Genomic DNA, 12,179 nt, shown 5'->3' with positions numbered 1-12,179 from the left:
GAGCTGCCTGTTGCTGTCTCTTCCCTCGTCCTCTGCCTCGTGGCAGATATGAATAGCCCTTTGCTCTCTTATTTTTAAAGGAACGAAAGGGCTGCGGTTGAAAGGTCGGTGCCTTTTTCTGTTGGGGAGTGACTTGAGGTAGAAAGGTGGATTTCCCGGCCGTAGCCGTGGCCACCAAATCCGATAGACCGACCCCAAATAACTCCTCTACGCATCGCCTGTCCACTGTCGTGTCCATAAAGCTCTTCTGGCCGAAATGGACATAGCACTTACCCGTGATGCCAGTGTGCAGATATCTCTCTGTGCATCACGCATATAAAGAAATGCATCCTTTATTTGTTCTAACGACAGTAAAATATTGTCCCTGTCCAGGGTATCAATATTTTCGATCAGGGACTCTGACCAAACTACCCCAGCACTGCACATCCAGGCAGTCGCAATAGCTGGTCGTAGTATAACACCTGCATGTGTGTATATACCTTTTTGGATATTTTCCATCCTCCTATCTGATGGATCTTTAAGTGCGGCCGTCTCAGGAGAGGGTAACGCCACTTGTTTTGATAAGCGTGTTAGCGCTTTGTCCACCCTAGGAGGTGTTTCCCAGCGCTCCCTAACCTCTGGCGGGAAAGGGTATAAAGCCAATAACTTCTTTGAAATTAGCAGTTTTTTATCGGGGCACCCCACGCTTCATCACACACGTCATTTAATTCTTCTGATTCGGTAAAAACTACTGGTAGTTTTTTCACACCCCACATAATACCCTGTTTAGTGGTACCTGTAGTATCAGCTAAATGTAACATCTCCTTTATTGCCAAAATCATATAACGTGTGGCCCTACTGGAAAATACGGTTGATTCGTCACCTTCACCACCGGAATCAGTGCCTGTGTCTGGGTCTGTGTCGACCGACTGAGGCAAGGGGCGTTTTACAGCCCCTGACGGTGTTTGAGGCGCCTGGACAGGCACTAATTGAGTGTCCGGCCGCCTCATGTCGGCAAACGACTGCTTAAGCGAGTTGACGCTATCCCGTAATTCCACAAATAAAGGCATCCATTCTGGTGTCGACCCCCTAGGAGGTGACATCCTCATATTTGGCAATTGCTCCGCCTCCACACCAATAACGTCCTCATACATGTCGACACACACGTACCGACACACAGCAGACACACAGGGAATGCTCTATACGAAGACAGGACCCACTAGCCCTTTGGGGAGACAGAGGGAGAGTCTGCCAGCACACACCAAAAAGCGCTATATATGACAGGGATAGCCTTATGATTAAGTGCTCCCTTATAGCTGCTTTTATATTAATATATTGCCATTTATTTTGCCCCCCCTCTCTGTTATACCCTGTTTCTGTAGTGCAGTGCAGGGGAGAGACCTGGGAGCCGTCCTGACCAGCGGAGCTGTGACAGAAAATGGCGCCGTGTGCTGAGGAGATAGGCCCCGCCCCTTTTTCGGCGGGCTCGTCTCCCGCTATTTAGTACATTTAGGCAGGGGTAAATATCTCCATATAGCCTCTGGGGCTATATGTGAGGTATTTTTAGCCTTTTTAAAGGTTTTCATTTGCCTCCCAGGGCGCCCCCCCCCAGCGCCCTGCACCCTCAGTGACTGCCGTGTGAAGTGTGCTGAGAGGAAAATGGCGCACAGCTGCAGTGCTGTGCGCTACCTTAAGAAGACTGCAGGAGTCTTCAGCCGCCGATTCTGGACCTCTTCTTGCTTCAGCATCTGTGAGGGGGCCGGCGGCGTGGCTCCGGTGACCATCCAGGCTGTACCTGTGATCGTCCCTCTGGAGCTTCATGTCCAGTAGCCAAGAAGCCAATCCATCCTGCACGCAGGTGAGTTCACTTCTTCTCCCCTCTGTCCCTCGTTGCAGTGATCCTGTTGCCAGCAGGAATCACTGTAAAATAAAAAACCTAAGCTAAACTCTCTAAGCAGCTCTTTATGAGAGCCACCTAGAATTGCACCCTTCTCGGCCGGGCACAAAAATCTAACTGGAGTCTGGAGGAGGGTCATAGGGGGAGGAGCCAGTACACACCACCTGACCTGTAAAAGCTTTACTTTTGTGCCCTGTCTCCTGCGGAGCCGCTATTCCCCATGGTCCTTTCAGGAACCCCAGCATCCACTTAGGACGATAGAGAAACACTGGCTGCTTTTTCTCCCCAAACATAAAACCCCTTTTTTTTTTTTGTGGTATTTGGGTTAATGTCAGAAATGTGTAACACATCTTTCATTTCCGAGTGCAACGGATGTTCCTAGTGGATTGTGTATATGTCTCAACCTCGTGGACACTGGAGTCAGACTCCGTGTCGACATCTGTATCTGCCATCTGAGGTAGCGGGCGTTTTTGAGCCCCTGATGGCCTTTGAGACGCCTGGGCAGGCGCGGGCTGAGAAGCCGGCTGTCCCATAGCTGTTACGTCATCCAGCCCTTTACATAAGGAGTTGACACTGTCGGTTAACCTTCCACTTATCCATCCACACTGGTGTCGGCCCCACAGGGGGCGACATCACATTTATCGGCCTCTGCTCCGCCTCCACGTATCCTCAAACATGTCGACACAGCCGTACCGACACACCGCACACACACAGGGAATGCTCTGACTGAGGACAGGACCCCACAAAGTCCTTTGGGGAGACAGAGAGAGAGTATGCCAGCACACACCAGAGCGCTATATAATGCAGGGATTAACACTATAACTGAGTGATTTTTCCAATAGCTGCTTGTATACACAATTATTGCGCCTAAATTTGGTGCCCCCCTCTCTTTTTAACCCTTTGAGCCTGAAAACTACAGGGGAGAGCCTGGGGAGCTGTCTTCCAGCTGCACTGTGAAGAAAAAATGGCGCCAGTGTGCTGAGGGAGTTAGCCCCGCCCCTTTTTCGGCTGACTTTTCTCCCGCTTTTTTTAGGAATTCTGGCAGGGGTAATTTATCACATATATAGCCCTGGGACTATATATTGTGATGATTTGCCAGCCAAGGTGTTTTTATTGCTGCTCAGGGCGCCCCCCCCCCCAGCGCCCTGCACCCATCAGTGACCAGAGTGTGAGGTGTGCATGAGGAGCAATGGCGCACAGCTGCAGTGCTGTGCGCTACCTTGTTGAAGACCGAGGTCTTCTGCCGCCGATTTTCCGGACCACTTCTTGCTTCTGGCTCTGTAAGGGGGACGGCGGCGCGGCTCCGGGACCGAGCGATCGAGGTCGGGTCCTGTGTTCGATCCCTCTGGAGCTAATGGTGTCCAGTAGCCTAAGAAGCCCAAACTATCTCCAGTCAGGTAGGTTCGCTTCTTCTCCCCTTAGTCCCTCGCTGCAGTGAGTCTGTTGCCAGCAGATCTCACTGTAAAATAAAAAACCTAAAATATACTTTCTTTCTAGGAGCTCAGGAGAGCCCCTAGTGTGCATCCAGCTCAGCCGGGCACAAGATTCTAACTAAGGTCTGGAGGAGGGTCATAGTGGGAGGAGCCAGTGCACACCAGGTAGTCCTAAAGCTTTCTTTAGTTGTGCCCAGTCTCCTGCGGAGCCGCTATTCCCCATGGTCCTTACGGAGTTCCCAGCATCCACTAGGACGTCAGAGAAAAGGTATTTAAAAACCTTTTGGACACCTGATATTTATCTGGATTTTTCCAGGCTAATTTAAATAAATCATCCAATTCTTTAGAATCAGGGAAGGTGACAGTTAGCTTGTCTTGTGGGAGGAAAAATGACTGCTGATTAGTAGCATCCTCCAGGGGGAGATTTAACACATCCTGTATAGCCAATATAAGGGGTTCAATACCCTGTGAAGGGGTGGAGTCCCCGCTTATTGGGTCCACATCATCCTCTATATCATCAGTATCTGATAGGATTGCAGGTAAAGCACGTTTTTGTGCACCTGTAGTTGACAGGGGGGATGTTTTGCAGCTAGACTTGCCACTGCTTGTTGCAGTTCCTGAGTTTTATTGGCATTTGCAGTGAGTTGAGATGACATATCAGACATCATAGTTTTGATAGCCCCCAGCCAGGAGGGCTCTGGACTCTCCCCCACATTGTTATCAGAATTTTGTGATGACTGACTACATTGCTCACATGATATTGAATCAGATGTGCTAGGGGAAAATCCAGCATTACACACACTGCATAACTTCTGTTTTACCATTGTGAAAAGAAAAACAGGTACAATACACATACAACACAGCCAGAAACACAATACAAGCCTGCCCTATTGCATGTGAGAGGAGACACAGGAAAGAGGACACCAGCGCACCCAACGCTGTACAGCCTCAGTGAGGCTGTCAGCGTTTTATACAAACATGTAAACAGTGAGTCTGTCTAATGAAAAATCCCTCAGAGGGATAAATAGCGCCTCTCCCCCTCTACACCCTGTACCAGTGATCCAGCGTGTGACCGTTATGGAGGAGCTGTGTGAGGCTGATGCTTACGCAGAGGAAGGCGCCAAAATGCAGCTGAGCCTGCTCTGATGTAGCTCCGCCTACCGCTATGGTGCCAGATGTACTGTGTATTTTTTATACTGGCCAGGTCTTCTAAATGTTAGTAACCTCACATAAATGCTTGGTACCATGTAAAAAGCCAGTCTCACGCAGGGGTCAAAGCGGGTCCCCCAAGGAGGGACCGGTACGCCTCACCCGCGCTTTTACCGCACAGTGAACCGTGGGAACCCCCTAGCGGGGTCCCCGGTATGTGCTCACCAACAATGATCACCTTCAGGCAGCGTTAGGGGTGTGCGTCATGCTGCGACAGCCAAGGCGCCATGCCCCGCTGAACAAACAGTGCCTCAGGACGGTGGTCCTGCAGCGGGAAAGCGGTTCTGCACTTCAAGAGGCCGGTGACTCCCCAGATGTAAGAAGCAAATATAAATCTGTAATACACGCAGCACAATAACATAAGGGTCTGTTGAGCAGGTTTACCTTTCCTTGTCAGAATAGCTTGATATAGTCATGAAATACATTTATCAGATGCTATCTCCTTGCATATTTGACAGGTTGGAGCATGTTTGGAACATGGCTGCTTTTGCAGAGTTTATACTGTCCTCTTACTATGCGGCTAAATCCACTCTGGTCGGTATATCACACACTATTACCCAGTAGGCTGAGCGAACATGATTTCAAATGTGTGGCATAGTACTGACAGGGGGTTGTGGTATAAGGAGATGGCATAGCACTGGACTGACTGGGTGGCGGTGTAGGGAGGGTGGCATAGAAATGATGCGACGTGGTGGCAGCACAGAAAAGGTGGTATAGTACAGAACTGAGTTGGCGGTGGTATAAAGAGGGTGGCATAGTCTTGGACTGACTAAGTGGCAGCATAGAAAAGGAGACATAGGACTGCAAGGATTGGTGGCAGTATAATGAACAGACACATTCCTATGGGGTGTGTATCGGGATGCCGGTGTTCGGGGGTCCCGGCTACAGAAAGACGGGGGCGAGCGTAGAAAATAAGATTTTACTCACCGGTAAATCTATTTCTCGTAGTCCGTAGTGGATGCTGGGGACTCCGTAAGGACCATGGGGATTAGCGGCTCCGCAGGAGACTGGACACAACTAAAGAAAGCTTTAGGACTACCTGATGTGCACTGGCTCCTCCCACCAAGACCCTCCTCCAGACCTCAGTTAGGATACTGTGCCCGGAAGAGCTGACACAATAAGGAAGGATTTTGAATCCCGGGTAAGACTCATACCAGCCACACCAATCACACCGTATAACTCGTGATACTATACCCAGTTAACAGTATGATAACAACTGAGCCTCTCAACAGATGGCTCAACAATAACCCTTTAGTTAGGCAATAACTATATACAAGTATTGCAGACAATCCGCACTTGGGATGGGCGCCCAGCATCCACTACGGACTACGAGAAATAGATTTACCGGTGAGTAAAATCTTATTTTCTCTAACGTCCTAAGTGGATGCTGGGGACTCCGTAAGGACCATGGGGATTATACCAAAGCTCCCAAACGGGCGGGAGAGTGCGGATGACTCTGCAGCACCGAATGAGCAAACTCTAGGTCCTCCTCAGCCAGGGTATCAAACTTGTAGACTCTTGCAAGAGTGTTTGACCCCGACCAAGTAACAGCTCGGCAAATTTGTAAAGCCGAGACCCCTCGGGCAGCCGCCCAAGGAGAGCCCACTTTCCTCGTGGAATGGGCTTTTACAGATTTAGGGTGCGGCAGTCCAGCCGCAGAATGTGCAAGTTGAATGGTGCTACAGATCCAGCGAGCAATAGTCTGCTTAGAAGCAGGAGCACCCAGCTTGTTGGGTGCATACAGGATAAATAGCGAGTCAGTCTTTCTGACTCCAGCCGTCCTGGAAACATATATTTTTCAGGGCCCTGACTACGTCCAGAAACTTGGAATCCTCCAAGTCCCAAGTAGCCGCAGGCACCACAATCGGTTGGTTCACATGAAAAACTGATACCACCTTAGGAAGGAATTGGGAATGAGTCCTCAATTCCGCCTTATCCATATAAAATACAGATAAGGGCTTTTGCATGACAAAGCCGCCAATTCTGATACACGCCTGGCCGACGCCAAGGCCCACAGCATGACCACTTTCCACGTGAGGTATTGTAGCTCCACGGATTTAAGTGGCTCAACTCAATGCGACTTCAGGAAATCCAACACTACGTTGAGATCCCACGGTGCCACTGGAGGCACAAACGGGGGTTGACTATGCAGCACTCCCTTAACAAAAGTCTGAACTTCAGGCAGTGAAGCCAGTTCTATTTTGGAAGAAAATCGATAGAGCCGAAATCTGGACCTTAATGGAACCCAATTTTAGGCTTATAGTCACCTCTGACTTGTAGGAAGTGCAGAAATCGACCTAGCTGAAATTCCTCCTTTTGGGGCCTTACTGGCCTCACAGCACGCAACATATTTCCGCCATATGCGGTGGTAATGGTTTGCGTTCACTTCTTTCCTAGCTTTAAATAGCGTAGGGATAACTTCCTCCGGAATGCCCTTTTCCTTCAGGATCCGGCGTTCAACCGCCATGCCGTCAAACGCAGCCGCGGTACGTCTTGGAACAGACAGGCCCCCTGCTGCAGCAGGTCCTGTTTGAGCGGCAGAGGCCATGGGTCCTCTGAGATCATTTCTTGGAGTTCTGGGTACCAAGCTCTTCTTGGCCAACCCGGAACAATGAGTATAGTTCTTACTCCTCTCCTTCTTATTATTCTCATTACCCTGGGTATGAGAGGCAGAGAAGGGAACACATACACCGACTGGTACACCCACGGTGTTACCAGAGCGTCCACAGCTATCGCCTAAGGGTCCCTTGACCTGGCGCAATATCTTTGTAGCTTTTTGTTGAGGCGGGACGCCATCATGTCCACCTGTGGCCTTTCCCAACGGTGTACAATCATTTGGAAGACTTCTGGCTGAAGTGCCCACTCTCCCGGGTGGAGGTCGTGTCTGCTGAGAAAGTCTGCTTCTCAATTGTCCACTCCGGGAATGAACACTGCTGACAGTGCTAACACATGATTTTACGCCCATCGGAGAATCCTTGTGGCTTCTGCCATCGCCATCCTGCTTCTTGTGCCGCCCTGTCGGTTTCCCTGAGCGACCGCCGTGATGTTGTCTGACTGGATCAGCACCGGCCGGTGTTGAAGCAGGGGTCTAGGGCATTGTAAATGGCCCATAGTTCCAGACATTTATGTGTAGGGAAGTCTCCTGACTTTTCCATAGGCCTTGGAAGTTTCTTCCCTGTGTGACTGCCCCCCAGCCTTGAAGGCTGGCATCCGTGGTCACCAGGACCCAGTCCTGTATGCCGAATCTGCGGCCCCCTAGAAGATGAGCACTCTGCAGTCACCACCACAGCGACACCCTGACCCTTGGAGACAGGGTTATCCGCCGATGCATCTGAAGATGTGACCCGGACCTCTTGTCCAACAGATCCCACTGGAAGATCCTTGCATGGGACCTGGCGAATGGAATTTCTTCGTAAGAAGCTACCATCTTTCCCAAGGCTCGCGTGCATTGATGCACCGACACCTGTATTTGTATTAGGAGGTCTCCGTCTAGAGACGCCAACTCCTTGGACTTCTCCTCCGGGAGAAAGTCTTTTTATCCTGTTCTGTGTCCAGAACCATACCCAGGAACAGTAGACGCGTCATAGGAACCAGCTGCGACTTTGGAATATTCAGAATCCAGCCGTGCTGTTGTAGCACTTTCCGAGATAGTGCTACTCCGACGAACAACTGCTCCCTGGACCTCGCCTTTATAAGGAGATCGTCCAAGTACGGGATAAGTACTTCGGCCATTACCTTGGCAAATACCCTCGGTGCCGGGGACAGACCAACGGCAACGTCTGGAATTGGTAATGACAATCCTGTACCACAATTTTGAGGTACACCTGGTGAAGAGGGTAAATAGGGACATGCAGGTAAGCATCCTTGATGTCCAGTGATACCCTGAAATTCTCCAGGCTTGCAATAATCGCCCTGAGCGATTCCATTTTGAACTTGAACCTTCGTATATAAGTGTTCAAGGATTTCAATTTTTGACTGGGTCTCACCGAACCGTCTGGTTTCGGTACCACAACATTTTGGAATAGTAAACCCGGCCTTGTTGAAGGAGGGGTACCTTGATTTCACCTGCTGGAAGTACAGCTTGTGAATTGCCGCCAGTACTACCTTTCTCCGAGGGCAGCAGGCAAGGCTGATGTGAGGTAACGGCGAGGGTGAGTCGCCTCGAACTCCAGCCTGTATCCCTGTGATACTACTTGCAGAACCTAGGGATCCACCTGTGGGCAAGCCCACTGGTCCCTGAAGTTCCCGAGACGCGCCCCCACCGCACCTGTCTCCACCTGTGGAGCCCCAGCGTCATGCGGTGGACTCAAGAGGAAGCGAGGGAAGATTTTTGATCCTGGGAACTGGCTGCCTGGAGCAGCTTTTTCCTTCTTCCCTTGTCTCTGTGCAGAAAGGAAGCGCCTTTGACCCGCTTGCTTTTCTGAAGCCGAAAGGACTGTACCTGAAAATACGGTGCTTTCTTAGGCTTTTGTGAGGAAACCTGAGGTAAACATTTTTCTTCCCAGCTGTTGCTGTGGATACGAGGTCCCAGAGACCATCCCCAACCAATTCCTCACCCTTATAAGGCAGAATCTCCATGTGCCTTTTAAAGGCAGCATCACCTGTCCACTGCCGGGTTTCTAATACCCTCCGGGCAGAATGGACATTGCATTAATTCTGGATGCCAGCCGGTAAATATCCCTCTGTGCATCCTTCCTATATAAGATGACGTCTTTAAAATGCTCTATGTTAGCAAAATATTATCCCTGTCTAGGGTATTAATATCATCTGACAGGGTATCAGACCACGCTGCAGCAGCACTATTTTGCTGAGGCAATTGCAGGTCTCAGTATAGAACCTGAGTGTGTGTATATACAGACTTCAGGATAGCCTCCTGCTTTTTATCAGCAGGCTCCTTCAAGGTGGCCGTATCCTAAGACGGCAGTGCCACCTTTTTTGACAAACGTGTGAGCGCCTTATCCACCCTAGGGGATATCTCCCAACGTGACCTATCCTCTGGCGGGAAAGGGTACGCCAGCAGTAACTTTTTAGAAATTACCAGTTTCTTATCGGGGGAACCCACGCTTCTTTACACACTTCATTCATTCATCTGATGGGGGAACAAAACACTGGCTGCTTTTTCTCCCCAAAAATAAAACCCCTTTTATGTGGTACTTGGGTTCATGTCAGAAATGCGTAACACATTTTTCATTGCCGAGATCATGTAACGGATGTTCCTAGTGGATTGTGTATATGTCGCAACCTCGTCGACACTGGAGTCAGACTCCGTGTCTACATCTGTGTCTGCCATCTGAGGTAACAGGCGTTTTTTTGAGCCCCTGATGGCCTTTGAGACGCCTGGGCAGGCGCGGGCTGAGAAGCCGGCTGTCCCACAGCTGCTACGTCATCCAGCCTTTTATGTAAGGAGTTGACATTGTCGGTTAATACCTTCCACCTATCCATCCACTCTGGTGTCGGCCCCACAGGGGGCGACATCCCATTTATCGGCCTCTGCTCCGCCTCCACGTAACCTTCCTCATCCAACATGTCGACACAGCCGTACCGACACACCGCACACACACACACAGGGAATGCTCTGACTGAGGACAGGACCCCACAAAGTCCTTTGGGGGGACAGAGAGAGAGTATGCCAGCACACACCAGAGCGCTATATAATGCAGGGATTAACACTATAACTGAGTGATTTTTCCCCCAATAGCTGCTTGTATACATATATTGCGCCTAAATTTAGTGCCCCCCCTCTCTTTTTAACCCTTTGAGCCTGAAAACTACAGGGGAGAGCCTGGGGAGCTGTCTTCCAGCTGCACTGTGAAGAAAAAATGGCGCCAGTGTGCCGAGGGAGATGGCCCCGCCCCTTTTTCGGCAGACTTTCTCCCGCTTTTTCTGGAATACAGGCAGGGGTAATTTTACATCTATATAGCCTCTAGGACTATATATGATGTAGATTTGCCAGCCAAGGTGTCATATATTGCCCTCAGGGCGCCCCCCCCCTCAGCGCCCTGCACCCCTCAGTGACCGGAGTGTGAGGTGTACATGAGGAGCAATGGCGCACAGCTGCAGTGCTGTGCGCTACCTTGGTGAAGACCGAAGTCTTCTGCCGCCGATTTTCCGGACCTTTTCTTGCTTCTGGCTCTGTAGGGGGGGGGGGGGGCGGCGGCGCGGCTCCGGGAACGAACACCAAGGTCGGGTCCTGCGGTCGATCCCTCTGGAGCTAATGGTGTCCAGTAGCCTAAGAAGCCCAAACTACCACCTGTTAGGTAGGTTCGCTTCTTCTCCCCTTAGTCCCTCGTTGCAGTGAGCCTGTTGCCAGCAGGTCTCACTGAAAATAAAAAACCTAAACTATACTTTCTTCTAGGAGCTCAGGAGAGCCCCTAGTGTGCATCCAGCTCAGCCGGGCACAGAAATCTAACTGAGGTCTGGAGGTGGGTCTTGGTAGGAGTAGCCAGTGCACACCAGGTAGTCCTAAAGCTTTCTTTAGTTGTGCCCAGTCTCCTGCGGAGCCGCTAATCCCCATGGTCCCTACGGAGTCCCCAGCATCCACTTAGGACGTTAGAGAAAGCCCCTTGCGGGCTCGCTGCGCAACGGGTTCTATTCCCACTCTATGGGTGTCGTGGACACCCACAAATGGGAATAGTCCCTGCTGGTCAGCATTCTCAGCGGGCGGGATGTAGGGGGAGGTAATGTGACCGGCGGACATCCCATTACCATGCTCACGTAATTATCTCCTACAATAAAAGACAGTAATAGCATAATCAGCACTGCGCTTCAATGCAAAAATCAAGGATGAGGAGAAATTTAATATGGAAAGCAAGAAGTTGTCACTTACTTGTCATCATGTTCATAAATATTAAGACCTAATGCATCAACTCCCAGCCAAAGCTCTGTTCCTTTTTTATTCTTTATCTCAAAATAATTGACACCATACATCTCAAGATCTTGGGCAATCTTCAGGTATTCCATCATGGAGTCTTCCCTGCAGACAGACACACGTCACAATAAGGATAAGACATTTGTACTGACGTGGCGTTCAGAAACCCTACACAGGTTCTCGCACAATCACCTACCGGCTTACTGGACACTGAAGCCACACATCTTTGTCTCTTAATATCTTAGCTGACCAAGATACTGACTGTATTGTAGGACACCTTACACCAGTCCGCACAGCCTACTTGTCTAGCCAGGGCTCCTGAGATGCTATGGGCCAGTTCCTCCCGTCCTACACATCACTTGTTTTGTTTGGTTATAACCAAGGTAACAAAGAGATACACTGATTACCATTACCTCGGTCTCGCTACTGAGACTGCTTGACAAAGCAGACGGCTACAATGTATACAGCACTTGAAAATTGAACTGTGTTATATATGATCAATTGCGTCAGCTACATTGGAGGTGGAGCATAGCGCTAATCCATATACTACAAAAGGGTGAGAATCGAGCACTAATTATATGGCAAATATGAGACACACAGTCTAATACCCACCTGAATCTTGCTGTCAGAACTGTTCTAAATAGACTGTCTTTTCCCTCCACGGTGCTCAAAAACTGAACTGTGTTTTCACAGTGGACAGTGGAGAAGTTGCCCCATCAACCAATCAGCAGCTCTGTATAATTTTATAGTATGCAAACTATAGATGTTACTCCAGTGCTGATTGGTTGCCATG

The 12,179-nt window shown here is 49.9% G+C and overlaps 1 protein-coding gene across 2 annotated transcripts in view; it reads right to left on the bottom strand.

Moving 5' to 3' along the window:
- Nucleotides 1–12,179, bottom strand: part of RDX (radixin) — a 196,672-nt gene that overhangs the window by 71,137 nt on the left and 113,356 nt on the right. For both annotated transcript variants that reach the window (XM_063951590.1, XM_063951591.1), the window contains exon 7: nt 11,345–11,491. In XM_063951590.1, coding sequence (XP_063807660.1) covers nt 11,345–11,491 — 147 coding nt within the window. The remainder of the gene's footprint in view (nt 1–11,344; nt 11,492–12,179) is intronic.

The sequence above is a fragment of the Pseudophryne corroboree genome, chromosome 2 (assembly GCF_028390025.1).
Source record: "Pseudophryne corroboree isolate aPseCor3 chromosome 2, aPseCor3.hap2, whole genome shotgun sequence".
Classification (NCBI taxonomy): Eukaryota; Metazoa; Chordata; class Amphibia; order Anura; family Myobatrachidae; genus Pseudophryne; species Pseudophryne corroboree.
Note: the sequence above shows the minus strand (reverse complement) of the source record. Positions and strands in the feature narration are given on the sequence as shown.